The sequence below is a fragment of the Megascapheus bottae genome, chromosome 10 (assembly GCF_031878675.1).
Source record: "Megascapheus bottae isolate mThoBot1 chromosome 10, mThoBot2.hap1, whole genome shotgun sequence".
NCBI lineage: Eukaryota > Metazoa > Chordata > Mammalia > Rodentia > Geomyidae > Megascapheus > Megascapheus bottae.
The window spans coordinates 17934740-17955757 of record NC_143518.1 but is presented as its reverse complement, the minus strand read 5'-3'; the positions used below and the strand labels follow the sequence as shown (position 1 = coordinate 17955757).

The 21018-nt window shown below is 42.4% G+C and overlaps 1 protein-coding gene across 1 annotated transcript in view; it reads right to left on the bottom strand.

Moving 5' to 3' along the window:
• Nucleotides 1–278: 278 nt before the first annotated feature.
• Niban1 (niban apoptosis regulator 1) overlaps nucleotides 279–21018 on the bottom strand; it is a 135744-nt gene continuing 115004 nt past the window's right edge. The window contains exons 10-14 of the mRNA XM_090340245.1: nucleotides 16112–16273; nucleotides 14296–14406; nucleotides 12145–12252; nucleotides 7498–7609; nucleotides 279–5484 (exon numbers count right to left, since the gene is read on the bottom strand). Coding sequence (XP_090196371.1) covers nucleotides 4346–5484; nucleotides 7498–7609; nucleotides 12145–12252; nucleotides 14296–14406; nucleotides 16112–16273 — 1632 coding nt within the window. The 3' untranslated portion in view covers nucleotides 279–4345. The remainder of the gene's footprint in view (nucleotides 5485–7497; nucleotides 7610–12144; nucleotides 12253–14295; nucleotides 14407–16111; nucleotides 16274–21018) is intronic.

The window sequence follows — 21018 nt, the reverse complement described above, 5'->3', positions numbered from 1 at the left end:
TCAACTGAAATTTGACATTTGCTTAAAAGATGAAACCAGGGCTGGGAGTTTGGCCTAGTGGTTAAAGTGCTTGCCTAGCATGCATGAAGACCCGGGTTCGATTCCTCGGTACCACATACATAGTAAAAAGCTGGAAGTGGTGCTGAGGCTCAAGTGGTAGAGCTTTAGCCTTGAGAAAGTCCAAGGACAGTGCTCAGGCCCTGAGCTCAAGCCCAGGACTGCCAAAAAAAAAAAAAGATGAAACCAATCCCATTCTAAATAAATGACATCCGGACAACTTTTCAAGGATGAGTGTTTTATTGCAATATAGGCACTTGGCAGAGTAAATACATGGCTACAGTGTTCTCAGTTTATTTGCTTTCTATAGTGACCACAAAGATAAAACCACAGTGTAGATTGTTTCTTGAAGTTGAGGATTTCAGAAAGCTCCCCCCTCAAAACCCATATGATTATGGCAAAGTAAAAAGGCACAGACCTGGTTCTAGTGAAACTTTGTTACTGTTTTAAGTCAGTGTTATCCCACTTTCTCCAAGTAAAGTTACTGTGTAGCACATATCACTTAGCACATATTTCCTTTCTTTTCTTTTTCGCTTTCATGGGATAAACCCAAGCCTTCAGCATGTTAGGCAAGCACTACCCCTGTGCCACACTCCCAGTTTACTTAATACTTTTTGTAATGAATTAAAAATCATGTACTATCTCTTTGGTTTTGGATTACTGGAAAATCTTCTGAACTTCTAAACCAGATTCAAGAATCTTTATAATACAATAAAAATAATTCAGGACAGGTGCTGAAGTCTCATGCCTATAATCCTGGCTACTCGAAAGGCTCAGATCTGAGGATTATAGTTCTAAGCCAGTGCAGACAAGAAAGCCCATGAGAATGTTATCTCCAATAAACTATTCAGAAAAAAAACCCAAACAAACAGAAGTTGTGCTGTGGCTCACGTGGTAGCAATCTAGTCTTCAGCAAAAGCTCAGGAATGATACCCCAATTTTAAGCCCTGGAACCAAGAATAACACACACACACACACACACACACACACACACACACACACACACACTGGACTGAAGTTCTATACCTCTTCTCATTTAGTCTCTTTCTAAAATTCTGAACAAACTGCAATCTTATTATAGTTTCCAAAAATATTTCCTTCAAAGTTTCCTTTGCATAATGTACTACACAAATGTCTATGCTTCAAGCTAGCATGTGACAAGCTGTTTTCCCCCCAAGAAAAATACTCTTTCTTTGTAAAAGGTCAAGAGTAACAACTGGCGTAAAGTCATAGATATGCTTTTTTTGGCCAGTCATTTTTGAAATGAATTATACTGTTTTATCCAGAGCAGCATGTAGAATCTTTTCCTACTGCTCATTAAAGTCAATATAATCTTGCTCCCACCCAGAATCCACTACATCAATATCTAAGGTCTGCGTGAGAAGCAAGAGAAATGCATGTACTATGAATCCATATGCTTGTTATGGTCATGTGCTAATGTGAAGACAGACTATTTTCATGCACTTTGCTTTCTTGTTCCATCTTCAAACGCAACACTTATCCTGCTTATTCCAGGAAACTTGTCTTTGTGACATATATACAGAAAAGCTATTTTTTTTTTTTTTTGCCAGTCCTGGGCTTGAGCTCAGGGCCTGAGCACTGTCCATGGACTTTCTCAAGGCTAGAGCTCTACCACTTGAGCCACAGCACCACGTCCAGCTTTTTTCCCTATGTATATGGTACCGAGGAATCGAACCCGGGTCTTTGTGCATGCTAGGCAAACACTCTACCAGTAGACCAAACTCCCGGACCCAGAAAAGTTATTTTTGCTGTCTAGCATTCCTTGCCGCTTATTGCCTAGCTCTCATTGGTCTTTAGGAGGAATAGAGGAAGAGCACTGAAATTCATCCATGCAATATAGTGACATGAATCCTCTTCCACAGTTGGGAAAGTTCTTAGTGCAAGAAGTGAAGTGAGCCAATGCAAGCAAGCCGGGGAACTCTGGTAGGAATGAGTGAATTGGAACTGCACTGGCCAGGGCTCTCCCACAATGAAGGGCAGTCTTTGTGGACTAGGTACTACTCTTTTGGCTCTCTGCCTTACTGGGCAGTACTTCTGGCCATCTGGTTATTGGCCCCTTAGACTTTGGACTTTATGGGAAGACTCAACAAGGACATCTCCCTGCCTTCACAGTGCTTTCTGGCTAGCTCCATGCAGCTGTATGCTGGGGGTTCAGTTTCTGAGTCAGGCCCCAGGATAATTAAGGAGACCATTGCTCAAGGCTGTGGGTTTCTAGCAGGAAGCATGTATGGTAACCAAGCCTAGTTTCTACCCCTGAAGAGAGAAGCATCTGGGAACAATAGGAAGCAAACAGAAGTTCAGTACACCATACTGAATGCCAGATGTGAGGGATCTTAGGAGAGCAGCTTCTCCCTTCCTCACCTACCGTGGATAGCTCAGAGATATGAAGGGTCTAAATACTCTAAGAAAAGTCAAAGTAATCCAATATAAGACCATGCTCACGATGAATATCATTCTGATGTCATGACCTGAGATGTTCTTTGGGGACAGTTTAGAGGAAAATTCCCTAGTAATTCCTGGTGAAATGGCTGAACTATACTTGATAGTGATCAGCAAAGCAAACTTTTTAAACAAAATGTTGAAATCTAATATTCAAATTTGTAAAAGGAAAGTTTTTTAGTCACATTACTTGGGGCTCAAACCTTTAAAGAATAATCTAGTATTTGTCTAAAGTCCAATAGAACACATCTTTTTTCTTTTTTTCAAGAAAGTCCACTGTATTTTTAACATGACAGTTTCAGATTATGAACCCTTTAAAAGATGCTTTTGATTCTATTCCCTTCCAGGAAGAAGGAACAATAGCTTTTCACCTTAGAATCTCCAGTGGTTAGTACACTTGCTGAATGCCTAAACAAATGATTTCTACTTTTAGTAACATCTTGGGGGTTGCTGGAATATCCTTGGCTTTTGTCTTTCCTTATTCATTTGTTCCCTGAGGGTGTTTGAATGGAAAGAAAAAAGCCATCATGGTATGAAAATTGACATAGTTTTCCTTCTAGACTACATGTTCATCGACCTTTTAATTTGTGAAAGACAAAGTACCAGTACCATATCTTCATATGTCTAACATAGTTTGAGACATGTACTAGCTTCCCAAACAATGTTTATTTAGTTGGGAGGCTTTGAGTTCAATGTACATCAGAAGGCCTAATTAGAATGCTTTCCAGCTTACACATTGTGAGTAAAATTAATTGGTGTCACCATGAAAATTAACTCATGCTTATAATCTTAGTTATTCTGGAGGCTGAGAGCTAAGGATTAGATTTCAAAGCCAGCCTAAGCAGGAAATTCGATGAGATTCTTACCTCCAATTCACCACCAGATGTGGAGATGTGGTTTCATGGCAGAGTGGTACTAGTCTTGAGTGAAAAAACTAAAAGACAGGGAAGCCAGGAGATGAGTTCAAGCCCCAGTACCAACACTTGATAAGAATCAAGAATTTAATCATAGAATTAGTCACAGGGCCAGAGAGTCCCACAATCTTTCTCCCAAGGGGTTTAGCATTCATGACCTTCACTTTCTTTCTTTCTTTTGTGCTAGTCGTGGGTCTTGAACTCAGGGCCTGAGCTCTGTTGCTGGACTTTCTCAAGGTTAGAGCTCTACCACTTTAGCCATAGCACCACTTCCAGCTTTTTGTATGTATGTGTTACCAAGGAATCGAACCCTGGTCCTCATGCATGCTAGGCAAGCACTCTTACCACTAGGCCAAACTCCTGGCCCATGACCTTCACTTTCTAGCAGCCTGTTTGTGGAGTCTGCATTTCGGAATCCTTAAGAGAAGGTGAGGATGATAGATGTTGAGGCTGGACTTAAAAGTATGCATTTGGATGAGTGTATATTTATATTCTTATTCAAAATCTAAAAGCTTTAAAGCAATAGACAAAGACACTGCTGAAATGTATAGAGAATATTGAGAACTTTGCTCCTGTTTTACTGCAGTACTGTTCTTCCACCCTTCCCTCATTCTCCCTTTCTCTCTCTCTCTCTGGACTCCTTTCCCCTGCCTCTTACCCCAAACACCCTAGTGCCATTATCATTCCTATTAAAATGCTAAAGCAATAATTCATGGCGAAGCAATTTAATTCCAGAAAGATCTGCTTCAGTACTCTTGTCCTGTTGAGTATTTCTACCAGCTCTATTGTTCAAATTAAAGAACTATTTCATCATAGTTTTCATAGCAAATCACATGCAACCTTTATGCATAACCCATAATTATAACCCCTTGACTGACTTTGTTCGAAGAAAGATGATTGCCAACTTGTGGCTCTTACTCCTCAGAAGGCGGCCCTGGAGAGTCCTCTTGGCATCCTTCATTCCCTGTCATATCACTTTCCTGTGCAACCGTGACTCCTGTGTCTGGCGAATCCTCAGCCACCCATTGGCACTCATAGACATGGACAGCCTCACCCTCCTGTGTATCCTCGCTGACCACAACGGGGGCCACTTCACTGTTCCCTCCTATCACTTCTAGTTCCTCTGAAACCTGGCTCTCCTTAGGGCAAACAGGGTCACAACTTAAAGCGCCAACTTCCTGTGGCACAGTGCCATCCTCCACATTCCACACAGCCTCGCCTCCATCCTCCCCGGCTTCCAGCTCCCTCCCTGTGGGCTGTGTAGCCCCAGCTGGCTCCTCTTTGGGGTCAAGGTGGCCTGTGCACTCAGGGTGACCTTCACCAGCAGGTGAACAGGGAGGGACACTGGGTGCTGGAAATGCATCCGGATCCACCCCAGGGGCTCCAGCCTCTGGAGCTGGAGGACCAGCCTCCCTCTCCCCCGTGCTGTTCTCTTCACAGTTCTCCTGTTGGAGAGCAGATATCTGGCTGACCTCTGGGTACAACTGGGTTTTTCCTTCTTCGTTTTCACATTCTTGGAGCACAAGTGTCCCTTCATTTGTGTCCTTTCCAGTCACCGGGGCAAGCTCCACAGGCATTTCCATCGACTCTCTGAGCTCTTTCAAGGATCCCGAGGCAGCCATGAGTTCTGGCTGTTCATGGGTAGGCTCTTCATTCTCCGGGGTCTCCCCTAATTCCAGCTCTTGTGCCAGAGATCCCCTGAGGTTCTCCGCAGCTGCAGGAGTCACAGCAGAGTCATGCTCGCTGGACAGAATCACCTGCCCATCCCCATCTGAAGGAGGGCTGGGCCCAGAGAAAGAAAGGCTTTCTCCTTCAGCTGATGAATTAGGGAGCCCAGCTTGCTTCTTTTCCTCTGACTCCTGGAACACTTCTATACTTGGGGTCTCATTATCTGGAGGTCCTGGCACAAAAGCACATGCTGTTGTGGCAGGGCTGGCCAGGTTTGTTCCTGTGGGGATTTTTAGATCTGTCAAACTGGACACGCTTTCACTGGGCAAGGCCATGTTGTCTTCAAATAAATTGTGCTTCTTCAAGATAGCAGCTTCTTTTATCACTGAGAGATAAGAGAAATCAAAACAGAACATGAACATTGTACAGAGCAAACCTGGATTTTCTGCATTGATTCAGAAGCCAAATAGCCATCAGCATCTCTCGCTATCAAATTCTCAAATTCAACACCATGGAAACCTTACTTCTGTAATGATCAAAGACTGCAAGCCCTTTCAGGACACAGAGCCTTGGTAACATTCAGTCATTGATTCCCTCAAACCAAGATTTGCTAGGCATCAAAAAGGGGGACCAATACTGGAAACTTAGAAGGAAGTAAAAGATGACCTTTGCTTTCAATGAGCTCAGGGTTCACAATGTATATCCCTCAGGATGGTCCCTCCTCTCCCCAGCATATTTTACTAGCTGTGAATTTATGTGGTGAGTTTGTCCACTTCCATTGGAATTCCTTAAGGGCCAGGACAGGCCTTATGATACTCTGCTTTCCCTGCCTGTCATGAGAGAAATAACAGCATCCGGCAATATGGGCTTCCATTTATGATTGTGGGTAGAATGCTTGCCATTACTACATCCAAGGAAGCACCATTCACATCAGAGATTTCACAGATGTGTATGTTGTATAGCATTCTTTCGGCAGCCAGCTGTTAGACTCCCCCCCATCGCCTGCTTTGACCAAAGTCAGAGTATTATGACCATGTTTCTGACAAAGGGAACTATCCAGAGGAAAGGATTCTTCTAATTCCTAGCAATGGCCTTGATTTGTACAGATTCTACACATTCATTCCTGGTCCTACCTAGATCTTCCCTGTGAAGAGAGTTACTGTTCAGGTCCAGTGTGGTAGCAGCCATCTTAAGCATATTCTTTTAGATCATCGTTTTCCTATTCAAACTCTCATTCCAAGCAAAGCTTGGTTACACAGCACCTTGGGTGTGTATCAACATTGTATCAAGCTTCACAGGGCACTGTGTCATTACCCAGTGTCTTTTTCTGCCTGGCTGAGTGGAGGCAGGGAATGTGCTGAGAGAGCAGTGGCCAGGCGGTGTTGCTGCAATCACCTCTGCCAGGCTCTGTGGGGGTCAGGAGCCAATGCCCAAGGGTCCTTCTCCTCTGCTGTCTGACCCAGTGCAGGAAAGATAACTCATCATGATATACCCCATATTTAATTCCCTCAAGCCTCTAAGCTGAACATCCCCATCTTATAATTCTCATCATTTTTTAATTGTATTTTACTGTCGGGGTACTGTATAGAGGGGTTACAGTTACATTCATCATGTAGTGGGTGTATTAGTTCTCAAACCTTGATTCCACTTCTCATATTATTCTCATCTTTACGGTTTTTTATTTTTGTTTTGCTTTCTTTTGTTTTGTTGTGTTGGTACTGAGACTTGAAATGAGACCTACATGCTGTCCTCTAGCTATTTTGCTCAAGGTTGGTATTCTACCTCCTTTTTTTTCTTTTTCTTTTGCCAGTCCTGGAGCTTGAACTCAGGGCTTGAGCACTGTCCTTGGGCTTTCTCAAGGCTAGAGCTCTACCACTTGAGCCACAGTACCACTTCCAGCTTTTTTTATGTATTTGGTACCAAGGAATTGAACACAGGTCTTTGTGCATGCTAGGCAAGCCAAACTCCTGCCCTGATGTTCTACCTCTTCAGACACAGCTCTGCTTCCAGGTTTGTTTGTTTGCTTTTGTTTTGTTTTGTTTCTGGTGAGGGTGGAAAGCTGGTTAATTAGAGATAAGAGTTTCATGGATTTTTATTTCTTTGGCTGGCTTTGAACCATGGTCCTCAGATCTCAGACTCCTGGGTACCTAAGATTACAAGCACGAGCACCTGGCACCCAGCTTCATAGTTTGTATTGTATTGAAAAGGAAGAAATTTAACTGGCCAGCAGAATACAAGCCAAATCACGAGTCCTCAATCAAGTTTATCATCCTTCCTTTTTTCCTTCCCTTTCCTGGAACACTTTTTTTCCTCTTCCTCTTTCTTACCCCCTTGAGTTGCATTTGAGGAATGCTTCCTTCTGTGGAGTTCCCTTCCATGCCAGGAAAAGTGCCCTTACCTTTCAGTGTTTCATCCAGAAGAATCTGATGCAGAATCTCCTCATAGACATTCTCAACGTGGATCATATGAGTATGATCTGAGAAGATGAACTGCTCATATTTCTGAAGCTCCTAGACAGTGACAGCGAGAGATAAAAAGATAAAGAAGAGGTATGATGACTCTCAAATGTGATTCCTTACTTGACATGAAAAGGAGGGAAGCCATGGTGGCCCACAAAAAGAAGCCTAAATAGTAATTCAGTTCAATGGTTTTCTCTTCCATCCAAGCTCCTATGACCACATATGACCTCTTTAATCCGAGATACTGTGAACCTCATATAACCTCGACATACCTATTACATGTCTACTAGAAGGGGGCATACGGTCATTGTGCCTTTCTTCCCTTTCCTTGGACTGGGAACGTGTCCTCTGTACTTCAATATGGAATAGTAGACACGTCTTTTTTTTTTTTTTTTATCAGTGGATGTAGACCTGGCACAGGACTTGATCGTGTTTGATGCACCTAAACACCTATTGGTTAAACAGAGGGCCTTCCTGTTTTCAACCAGCTAAATAATTCTGTGGGAAGCAATAATCAAAGGGCACTTAGATATGCCCAACTTTATAAAGCTGTCCATATTAAAGCAACTGCATTATGTCATAGGTTTCATTTTCTGCATCAGTTAAACTGGAATCAGTCATAACCAAGCTGTTTATTTAATGTCAACATTAAATGAAAGTTGAGACACAAGTTATACACAGTAGAAGACACAGATTTTAAAAGTGTAATTCAACAGCACTTAATATATAAATATACTCAAAAAGCCAAAATATAGATCAAGATGGAGAATACATTACCACTCACTACTCCCCATCCCAGGATCCTCTACCACCCTTCTGTCCTTTCATCCTTCTATGAGGAACACTGATTTCATAACAGGAGAGAGATAGGATAGACTATTTTCTGCAACTTTTATATAAATGAAATTATATACTCTTTCCTATTTGCTTTTCAGATATTCACATGGCTGTATCTAAATGGCTAAACCAAAATTGTTTTCCCTTACTCCTTCTCCAAATTGGGATTTTCCCCTCACTTTCTCATTATTATGAATACAGATGCTCTGAACATTTTATTTATTTATTTATTTAACCAGTACTAGGACTTGCACTCAGGGTCTGAGAACTGTCCTTAGATTTTTCTCAAGGCTAGTGCTCTGCTACTTAAGCCACAGTACCACTTCCAGCTTTTTTATGTATGTGGTATCGAGAAATTGTACCCAGGTCTTGGTGCATGCTAGGCAAGCACTCTGCCATTAGGCCAAACTTATGGACCAAGCTATGAAAATTTTTTGTCCTCATGCTAATAACAGGCACACCATTTCCTTTTTTTTAGACTTAAGGACTTAATTTTAGGACTTTCTTATCTTAGTCATATATCTGGAAATGAAGTTGCTGGGTCCTGTAGACTTACGTTTAGTCTTTTTGTTATGGTGTTTTGTTGGGCGACAAGGTCTTACTTCAAGTCCAGGCTGGACTTGAAACCTCAATCTGCCTTCCACATGCTAGGATTACAGGTATGTGTTGCCAGGCCGACAGATGTATGTTTAACTTTATTAGAATGGGGGTCTCTTTTCCAGTTGGACAGTCTCTGTAAACTCTCTTCTTTCCCTCCAACTGGCCTCAATACCACAGATTCTCTCTCAGACAGTACAGGCATGGAAACACATTTTCTTATCAGCAGGGAACAAAACACTAAATATTGTCTCAGTCATTAGCTCAGTAATCCTCATACCTAACGTACTGGACATGGTAGGGAGGGGGCGCCCAAGACATGGATCTTTACACCTTTTATCTCAGTAGTTGGGGTTTATAGCAGGTGCTTGGAAGCAATCACATTCAGACAACTTTTAGCTAAGACTTGGGGGAGCTGTGGCTTGGGATTATATTGTATGGCCATGGGCAATAATGGGATTCCTTTATACTCCTCAGGGGGGGAAAGACAAAAAGTTGACAAGAGACAGGAGTTCTTTGACCCCTTGAGGGTTTATGAGGTAAGAGTGTACAGATTTGGAAAGATCACTGTACACAAGACTGGACATTGCCATGTCATCACTCATAAGCTAAATGGAGGCACATAGACTCATGGCCGGAATGTGTTTTCATCTTTTCTTCCTAATGCTAATCCTCTTGTCATCTCCCTCCCATGCAACCCCTAAGGACTGAGTAAAAGCATTCATTTCCCTGCCAGACCTGCATAGAAGCATGACTCAGGGAAGTCCTCTCTGATTCTATGAGCAGAGTTCAGCACCTTCCCTGAACTCTTGCCCATAAGGACAATGCTGTGCTCCAAACATGGCATCCTAGCTATGTCTTCTGCCTCCATACTGTGACCCACCCCCCAGGACCACAAAGACCATGGCCTTGTGACCTGGCACAGGACTTGATCATATTTGATGCATCTGAACACCCATTGGCTAAACAGAGGGCCTTCATGTCTTCAACCAGCTAAATAATTCTGTGGGAAGTGATCATCAAAGGACACTTAGGTGTGCCCAGCTTTACAAGCTGTCCATATTAAATCAACTGATCATTGTATAGGCTTACCTTTCTGCATCAGTTAAATTGGAATGCCAAGGAAGAATCTGTGGAATACTTAAAAAAATATCCCAGGAAATTCTAATGCACAGTTAGCAGCACAAACCCAAGAAGATGCTACTAAGAAAAAGAGAAAGAGGGGCCGGGAATTTGGCTTAGTGCACTCTAGTGCTTGCCTAGCATGCGTGAAGACCGGGGTTTGATTTCTCATCAACACAAACATAGAAAAAAGCTGGAAATGGTGCTGTGGCTCAAGTGATAGAGCTCTAGCCTTGAAAAAGCCCAAGGACAGTGCTCAGGCCCTGAGTTCAGGGCCCAGGACTAGCAAAAAAAAAAAAAAAAGGAAAACACACCTTAGGGGGAAGAAACTGACTCTATGAAACTGGCCTTGACACTGGCCTTGAGCTTTTTGTGTTTCAGGCTAGCTCTCTACCCACTTAAGCCACAGCTCCACTTCTGGTTGTTTTGGTAGTTAATTGGAGATAAGAGTTTCATGGACTTTCCTGCTCAAGCTGGCTTTGAACCACAATCCTCAGAGCAGCTAGGGTTATAAGTGTGAGCCACTGGCACCTTTTCTAAATCTCTTGACAATGACATACTATGTTTATAATTCAGGATCACAGGCTCTTTTGGAAGTAGTCTTGATTAAAAAATTATAAGAGCTTTGTTATAGATTGCATTCACCTCACTCTGCTGATGCTTGGGAAAGAGGGTTGTGCTGAGAAGAACCCGCCACTGGGAGGAGGGGTTCTGAAGCATTGCCTGTACAAATGTCTCCTAAACAAATGCCTATGTGCACCTGTGCCTTCAGGTGGAACCAGCAATCTGCCAAGTTGCTGAATTATTCTGTTACATAAGGCTAAGGGATGGATATTCAAAGATGGATTCTTTTCTCCCTGGCTTCAATCAAATCCTTTACTATTAGGAAATAAACACCCAGAAACGAATGCCAATGCTAGATATGCCGGTGTGTAGAAAAACAACATTTATCAAATATAAGAAATGACCATAGAAAATGTCAACAGTAAAATAAATCACACAGAGGATTTTAATGCTCTCATGCTTGGAGAAGCTCCAAGCTCTCCAAATGCCCTTTTGACATTCTGAGCTCTTTATCATCGACTCCAACAGGGAGTAGAACTTGCAGATGTTCAGACTCATGATTCCTTCTCACAGAATAGACACGGTAGTTGTGTTGTGGTGGGCTGCTAGTTAACCAAGTGTGTGTTGTATTACAGGTGAGTGAGAACTGGGTGAAACTGGTGTTAACCAGCCACTGTTACTTAACCTCTCTGGTTTCCTCATTTGCATATGAGGATGTAAATAATACCCTTCAAAGAGTTGCTGTGAAATTGATTTCTACAATCCATACAAAATGCTTCCTACAGTGGTGAGTGCTTAATAAAGTTCATAGATGTGAATTGCATCATTCTAGTCTTCTCAGTCTTAAGAAAGACCTTGCAAAATATCCATTGCATTGTAGGGAGATGTAATCTTACCCCAAAGAGGAAAGGTGACTTTTCTAGAGCCCCGGAGCAAAAACATGAATCCAGGGCTTCAGCCCAGGCTTTGAACCTGCCCACTGCTCTGGCACACACACTCTGAGATCTCACCTTCACTGTCAGCAGAAGCACCACATGAATCCCTAGTTTCAGTAAACAAAAGTTACTGGAGAAAATAGCACAGATTTCCTTTTGTAATCATGCTCCTTTAATAGGGATCACAGGCTCTCTCAGACATTCTTTTTGGCTCAAGTTCAGCTCATTACCCCTCAAGATTTCTGCCATTCCAGGGGCAGCCAATCTGGGCAGCTTCTTGTGCTTTTTACATAAAGTCAATTAGCAATTTGCCTGAGCAATCTGTGTATCTTTAGCTGTTTTTGCATTACAACAGCAGACTCAAGTGGCTACAAAACAAATAAGCTCACAAAGCCTAAAATATTTACCATCTGGCCATTTGTCAAACAGCTCACCAACCTGGCCCTGGGTCTAGCCAACTACTTGCAAGTGTCTACATTTGAACTCCAGAGACAATAGGAGAGAGCTCTTTGGAGCCACCTGTTCCCTTACTGGTTTGCATGTGGATGCCAGCGCCTTCTGCAGGGTAGGGAGCGTGATTTGAACCAGGGCTTCCTGAAAGATCTTCTTCCTGATGGTGCTGCTGTCATAATCATATTGCTGTCAATACAGAAACATATGCTAAATTATAACATTCCAGTCTGTTAACATTTGCTTCAACAAACAAACAAAAATCAGCAACTCACATCATCTCCCTTCCCCCACCCCCTTGAAATTTCTATAATTCTCATACATGCTGGGTGTTGGTTAGACATCCTGACTCATCTCATCCTCCCTTCTTACAAACATGGAAATGAAGAAAAGACCAAAACAGGGAAGTGACATTTGTCTTATAAAGACATTGTGGAGAGAACTAGGGGATGTTTGTGCTTCATCATATAGTCTGGGTAGGCAGACAAGAAAGTGGTTGACTCTCTCTGCTCTGGGTTGAACATCCAAGCCTGTGATACTAGCAATAAGAGGTCATAACACAGGCATGTGAGCAGAATAGTCAGGATACATGAAGAATGACTGAAGAGAGGAGAGTACTTATGCTGAGAAAATAACTTGAGGGAAAATTACAGCTTTAGTTAAACAACCAAAGACTACCATGAGGAAGAAAAGGATATAAAAGGAAGATGGTAAAACTAGAATTACCAGGGGGGGCAGGAGTTTGGCCTAGTGGTAGAGTGCTAGCCTAGCACGCACGAAGACCCAGGTTTGATTCCTTAGTACCACACACATAGAAAAAAAGCCAGAAGTGGTGCTGTGGCTCAAGTAATAGAGCTCTAGCCTTGAGAAAAACCCAAGGACAGTGCTCAGGCTCTGAGCCTAAGCCTAGGATTGGAAAAAACAAAAAACAAAACAAAAAAACTCCCAAAAAACTAGAATTACCAGTGGCAAGGATTTTAGTCTAACCTAAGAAAGCATGTTTTTGCAGTCGGAAGTGTCTAGAGATGGAATGGACTTTCCTGGGAAGCAGAGGGTGAAGGCATCCAGTACCAGGTAGACTGCCCTGGCAGGAAGGCTCTTGACACCTGATGGGAAGTTGAACTAAAGGAATTTCGAGTCCCTTTCAAACCTCAGCTGCTAAGATCTGGACACTCTTCCATCTATTTTTTTCTGTCTACACAAACACTTCACAGTCTTCTCCTTCAGCTCAATTGCTAGGACATTAAGATTTGTGTTACCACAGGCTGGGATGTAGCTCAGTGGCAAAGCGCTTGCCTAGGAACTGCAATGTCCTGGGTTAGATCCCCAGGGCCAAAAAAGAAAAGACAAAAAAAAATACAGTTAAAAAAAAAGATTTATGTTACCACTATCAATACTGATTTTAATCTCAACAATTTGGTTACCAGGGCTTTCTCTTGCCTAAAAGGTCTCAAACTCAGAGGTTTTGTCAGGGATGGAATTCGGAGACCACTGTAGACTTTGTGGTGCTTTACTATTTATTTGAACATACAGTTAGTAGACAGGTATTAGGAGAGCTGTAGTGCTAAGCTCACCATTGGCTAGTGTGTCTAGCTTGCAAGTCACAGGCTTTTCGAGGATTTCTTTCCTTGTTTATAAAATTGAGACATAGTCTAGTCTGCTCACACGTTCTTGGGAAGATCAAGTGAACAAGGTAGCGTTTTTAAAGGTTTCAAAATCACACCATACGTGTTCACAAGCACATTATTGTTTCTCATGTGCATATATACAAGCAACACATTTAAAACAATTTAATAGGGCACCTGTCTTTTCCTTTTCCTTGAGCATTTCCTTTCCTTTGAGGTTTTGGACTCGTCTTAAAAGTACTGGTCAAAGTAATGGATTTCACTGCCCTGTGAATGTGTTAAAGACAAAGGCTATGCCTTGTCTACCTTCACATTCTATGTAATTGGTACAGTGGTTGTCGTGGATAGCTAATGAATTCCAATTGCTATGAAAGCGCAGCCACATCACTTTTTACCTATAGGCGATGTTGAGGATCTATGGTGCCTAAAAGAGCCACTAGATGGCAGAGCAGGCACAAAAGTCATGCTGCCACATGGCTGCTTCAGGTGTCTCAGAGGAAGGAGCAGGATGAGCAGCTCAGCTTGGAAGAGGATATAAGGTATGTTCCACTTCAGAGAAGAAACAGGGCTCACGTTCTTGTTGGAAACTTTCCAGCTCAAGTTTTACCTTTAAGACTCGGAGCTTGACCTTCTCAATGGCAGCTGTTATTCTAGATTCCTCTCCTTGGAGATGTGGGGCCAGCAACTGCTCAAAAGTGAACACGGCATTCTCCATCAGCTGGAAAACAAAGCCACACAGAAAGAGACTCCAGTCAGAGCTCAGGGTCACTAGCACGGGCCTGCTTGACTTGGCTCAGAGAGAACCACCAGAACTTCTCAGGTATGCTCTGAGATGACCCAGAGCCCCAAGACCTCAGCCCTACTCCCTCCATTATGAAACAAGTAGCCATATGGCTACAAGGGCAGCAGAGAGGTCTGGAAAACACCCCCTTTGCCTGAAGATAGGCAAAGTCTGTCTGGTATCATTTCTTCTTTCCTCCCCATCATCCCTGAAGGGAAAACCCTAGGATGGGAGGACACACATTATACCATCTCCTGTGGTCACCACCCCCCTCTTCTACCCCCTCCTCTTCCTCATCTGTGGTTCTTTCTCCTCTAGCCTGTGGGGCTACGGCCATTGGTTAAGGAGATGAGAGGGGATGGAGAGCCTTTCTGCCAAAATTCCTGGCTGCACCTAAGAGCTTAGGTAGATAGGAAGTCCTGCAGTGCATCCCACTCTCTGCTTTCTCCTGCTTCCTGCATGCCTTCCATGTCTCTGCAAGGCTGGGCCAGGGCACAGTCAAGGCTGGCTGGTGACAGCAGCTAAGGAGCCCTGTGGGTCACGTCTCATCATCTGCAACCTTCTTCCCAGGACCAATATTCTCAAACAGATCACTGTTAGTTAAATGGTTGCCCAATCCGTCCCTACTACATCTTGAATTCCTCACAACTTGTAGGTAAGATAACAAGATGCGCTATTTACCCCTGTGGTATCTTTCAAGGAAACTAAACTCTTTTTCTCTCCAAAGCTTAGGACTGGGCCAAAAGCACCCAGCATATAACTCTGTCATAGCACTTGCAACATGCCAGTGCATTTATCTAAGAATGTGTCTCCTTTCTGGATCCCTGATCTGGGATCTGGCACAGTATCCAGTGCACAACCAGCTCCCATAGAACAGTTGTGAAATAGGCTTGTGGCCCGTCACATTCCTCCTTTGTTCTATGAGTGACATCATGACTGCTCTGGAAGTTACAGGGGAATTCCCTGGAATCATAAAAATCTACCAATTAGGCTCAAAAAAAATATGTGTCAAGTCATGATTGTTTGATTCAATGACATTACAAATTAAGTTAAATCCATGGCTACACACTCGAAACAACAGGAATGGGGATGGGAGGAGTTTTAAATATTATTCATGAATGTATGTTTGTATGGATGCATGTATTTAAATTATGGGATGGGATATGAGTCACAAGATTTGTCAAAAGCTCCATCAGTAGGCTGGGAGTAGTGGAGCATAAAATCCCAGCTACTGGCCAGGCAACGATGAGAGGATTGCAGCCTGAGGTCATCCTGGGGTAGGACTCTACCCCCAAAATAACTGAATGCAAACACAAGAGAGCTAGTGATATGGTTCAAATGGTTGAGCACCTACCTGGCAAGGGTGAGATTCTGAGTTCAATCCCCAGGGCTGCTTAAAAAAACAAACACTTCCTGGGTGTTTCTAATGTACAGCCATAGTTTAAACCAATTAATTATTTCTCTAGAGATTCTATCTGCTGTTCATCCAACGTGGGGACCAGCAGGAAGGACACAGATCAGCCCGACTAAGAAAATGGCCTGATTTCCTGGACTGTGGGACCCTGCCCGCCTCAACTGCTGGTACACATTTGCCTCTTTCTCTCTCTCCATCCTCATCCTGCTGGATCCCTGAGGCTCCCACCTCTTGCATGTAGTTCTGTGTCCTCTGGACCACCAGGTCCACGTGGGGGAAGCGGAAGCGGCTCTTGAGGTCCTGCAGGCGCTCCTGAAGCAAGTTCACTTGAGCATAACAAGGCTCCATCTTCACTGAATCCAGTGGGAGATTCACAAGCTGGTTCAGATGCTATATTTGGATGAAGGGAATAACGAAATAGTTAGGATTGAGGAATCCAACTGCCAACATATTTCAGAACATCCAAATTGCAAATAATCAAATGCGTGTTCTTAGAATGAACCACTACTCACTACACCTGTGGCACTGTCAACCACCCTATTTCCCACCTGCAGTGGGTTCCAGGAACAGCTCTATTGCTTGAGCAGAAAGCCCTGGAAGAGCCCAAGGGGTGCACACAGGGACTCCCCAATGTAACGTTGGCAGTGGACTCGAGCTTCTACTTCCAGAGCTCACAAGGCACCCAGGCAGGCTGTTTGGCACATGGAATTGTTTTGCGGGCCATGAGTCATCTTGGAAGAGTGACATGGCTCTCAAGAGGCCCTAGGGAGGTCGGGAGTCCCTGCCCTCCTCCACCCTGGGAGAGAAGCTATGGCCCCTCACAGTTTGGAGAGGCTCTTCCATTGCCTTCCCCGGTCCCGCCCCTGCAGCACTACTTGCTTCCTAGTGCTTTTGGGTGTGGTATGGAGGTGAGGAAGAGGCTCAGTGAGCTGTGGTGAGGGGGTGAAGAATCCAGCTTTAAAATTGGGGAGATAAGCATGGTGGCTCACTCACTCTTGTAATCCCAACACCTAGGAGGCAGAGGCAGGAGGATCTTGAGTTTGAGGACAGCTTTGGCTGTCTCAAATAAATACAAACCTATCATGCATTATTATATTTGAATCATTATAAATTTACTCAAGATCAGCTTAATTATATTTTATTTAAGTATAGCAATTTAGTTTATATAGATTTTAATTATAATCCATTGTAAATTTAATAAATAAATTAGAAATATAATTATACTAATTTAACCATTAAAATGGAATGATTACAATTTATTTGTATTTATTATAAATATAATTGCAATAAATTTAACTTATACATATTTAATTTATTATAAATTTAACTATTATAATTAATTATTTGATTTATTGTAAATTTAGCAAAATGAATGAAGCAACAAATACATGCATAAATCACATAAATGAATAAGAATAATCTGAAGACCCCCCACCTCAGTTTGCATAGCTGGTAAGTTAATCAATGAGTCCACAGGTGAGAGCTTGGTCTGCTAAAGCCTACTGGGCTGATCCATACACTCTTATACCATGAATGCTTTTTCCGTTTATTTTGAAAGAGTTTTTAAAATCGAATTGAGGGTTGACATAAATAGGAGGATGGGTGAAAGAGTGTGCAGAAATAAGGTTGTTGTTGTTGCTTGCTGCTGTTTTAGTTATCAGGTTTTAAGAAAAAGTAAGTTAACTTGAAAGTGATAGGAAAACCCTACAAGAAAATAAAGGAACTCTTCATCAAGTGAAGCTGAAGTGGAGTAGAGAAAGGTTTCTGAAAATGGAGGCTCTGGGAAGAAGTCAGCAGAGTGAAGGAGGCACCTGTCCCAGATGAGCCCACTGTGCATAAATAGGAAACAGTGCCAGGTGCCGTACCTCACACCTGTAATCCCAATTACTCAGGAAGCTGGGATCTGAGGATCCTGGTTCAAAGCTAGCCCCAGCAGAAAAGTCGGTAAGACTTATCTCCAATTAACCAGCCAAAAGCCTGAAGTAGAACTGTGGCTCAATGGGATAGTCCAAACCTTGGGTGAAAAAGCTGAGGAATAACACCCAGACCCTGAATTTAAGCCAGAATACACACACACACACACACACACACACACACACACACACACACACACACACACACAAATTCACCTAAAGAAATGAATTATGGTCAGTAATGTGGCTTAGTGGGAGAACGCTTGCATAAAGCCCCAGATTCTATTCCTCAGTATCACATACACAGAAAAGGCCAGAAGTGGCACTGTGGCTCAAGTGGTAGAGTGCCAGCCTTGAGCAAAGAGAAGCTCAGCATCAGTGCCCAGCCCTGAGTTCAAGCCCCAAGACTGGCAAAAAAAAAAAATGTTTTTATTAAGAAGTAAAACTTTCAGTGATTGTATATAGAGATTCCCTTCTTGAACACTCATTTGTTAAACAAGTCATTTGAAATATGATGTAAAAATCAATGTTAATAAATTTTTTAATAAAAAAAGAGGTAAAGGAAGTGATTAGAAGCTCATACCTGTAATTCCAGCTACTCATGAGTCTGGAGGATCAGGTCCCAGGCCAGCTTGGGCAGAGGAGTTCATTAAACCCCATCCCACAAATAACTTGCAAAAATTAGGGCTTGGGAATGGCAGCCTAGCAAGTGCAAGGCACTGAATGCAAACCCAGTGGTTCAAATATAGAAGAAAAGAAAGAAAGAGTAAAAACTTAATTATGGAGCCATGTCCTTAAGTGGAATTAATGATCAAAAGCATACTGGTGCTTTAGGTGGCTCATTCTTAACAAATAACTGGCTGCTGTGGCACACAGTTGTCATCCAACTCTGGTAGGAAGTAAAAAGTAGGAGGATCATGGTGCAAGTGTGTGCCCAGAAAGGAATAAGAATTTATGTAAAAATTAACCACTGTGAACAAAGGGGCTGGAGGCATGGTTCAGCAGTAGAGTCCCAGTTAGGGCATTACAATACAATATGTCCTTTAAAACATTGCTTAGTCAGGCAGGAGAACAAAAATGAAAATACTTCATTCCCATCAGAAGGTTGAAGGTTTAAACAAATGGTGACACCTGTTATTGATGGAAATATGGAGAATAAGGTCCCTGTTACACACAGTGGAGTATAAAATTTAAAATCTATTCTTTGAAAAGCAATGGAAAAATTCTGTTAGCATGGGAAATACATCATTCAGCCTAAGAACCGACTCTGCTAAAACAAAAGCATCAAGACAGAAGAATGTGTGTATACACTGTTTGTGGAAGCTCTGCTCATGGTACCAGAAATGTTGGCATAGTTGAATAAATCATTGTGTGTGAACTACCACGCAGCCATTACCAAGAATGACTGTTACCCTAGAAATGAGTTCATGAAGCATTTTTGAATGAGAAAATTGGTAAGCACAGTAGTATAATAAATAGAATCCTATTTTTCTAAAATCAAACAATGTAAGAATATAACATATAATTGTGTGTGCTTTATATGCTATATAAGCAGAGAAAAATATATTGACACTAATTAGATTGGAGGTGGGTTAGGGAAGGAATTCTCAAAAACAACAAAAAACCAGTTTCAGTAAGAAAACTCAGAGCATTTATGAAATGATCTTGCTTTTGCTTTTGTGCCATTAAACATGTATGTATGCATAAAATAATAAGAGACAGCTCAGTTTATTATATGTTTTATAAAGAACTAAACGTTTATGTAACCTGACAGTGGGAGCACACCTTAGTAATTCCAGGCACTTAGGAGGAAGAGATGGAAAGATAAAAATTCAAGGCCAGCCAGGTGCTGGAGACTCGCGCCTATAATCTTAGCTGCTTAGAGATCTGAGGATCCTGGTTCAAAGCCAGCTCAGGCACAAAAGTCCATGAGACGATTATTTCCAATTAACCACCAGAAAACTGGCTCAAAGTGGTACAGCTCTAGCCTTGAGCTGAAGAGCTTAGTAACAGTGCCTAGGCCCAGAATTCAAGTCCCATGACTGATAACAATAACAACAAAACGTTCAAGGCCAGCTTAGTCAAAAGTTAGTGAGATTCTGTCTTAGAGAACAAGCTGAGTGTGGTGGCACGCACCTGAAATCTCAGTTACATAGGTAGGCACAGTCCGAGGACTGAGGTCAGAGGCGAACTCGTGTTATCCTAGATACTCAGGAGGCTGAGGTCTGAGGATGACGATTTAAAGCCAGCCCGGGCACTAAAGTCCGAGAGACTCTATCTCCAATTAACCATCAGAAAATGGGAAGTGGCACTGTGGCTCAAGGGGTAGGATCGTAGCTTTGAGCTGAAGAGGTCAGGGATAGCACCAGACCCAGAGTTCAAAAAAAAAAAAAATTAAAAGACCTTATCTAACAAATAACAAAGTGAAAAAAATGACGTTCGTGTGACTTAAATTGTTGAGCCCCTGCCTAACAATGTGAACCCCAGTTCTGAGAAGAAAAAAAAAAAAAGGATTCCTAACACAAATAATTGGTAAATGTTAAAGAAACTGGAAATTCTAGCTGCATTGATTTGATCATGCCATATTGCTTATGTGTATCACATTACATTCATAAATATATGCAATTTCATATGACAATAAGAATAAAAGAGTTTCTAGTGACATTAGAAAGATAGAAAAATGGAAGGAGGAGAGGGAGGTGGGGGGAGGGAAAAAGGAAGGAAAGAAAAAAGAAATGGAGGATGGGAAAGAGGAAAGAAAGAAGGAAGAAAGAAAAGGAAGGTGTGAAGGAAGGAGGAAGGAAAGGAGGGACAGAGGGAAAAGGAAGGAAGGAAGAAAGGAGGAGAAAAGGGGAAGAAACATGGGAGGGACAGAAGGAAGGAAAAAAAAGAAAGGTAAGAAAGGAGGAAAGGGAGAAGGAGAGAAAGACAAAAAGGAAGGAATGAGAGGAAAGAAGGGAGAAAGAAATCAAGGAAGGAAGGACAGAGAGGAAGGAGGTAGAGGAAGGAAGAAAAGGGAGGAGGGGAAGAAGGAAGGAGGGAGAAAAGGAAAGAGAAGGAAGGAAAGGGAGGGAGAAAAAAAAAAGAAGGAAGAGGTGGGAAAAAGGAAAGAAAAAAAGGAAGGGAGGAAAGAAGGGGAGAGAAGGAAGGAAGGAAGGGAGAGAGAGAGAGAGAGAGAGAGAGAGACAGAGAGAGAGAGACAGAGAGAGAGAGACAGAGAGA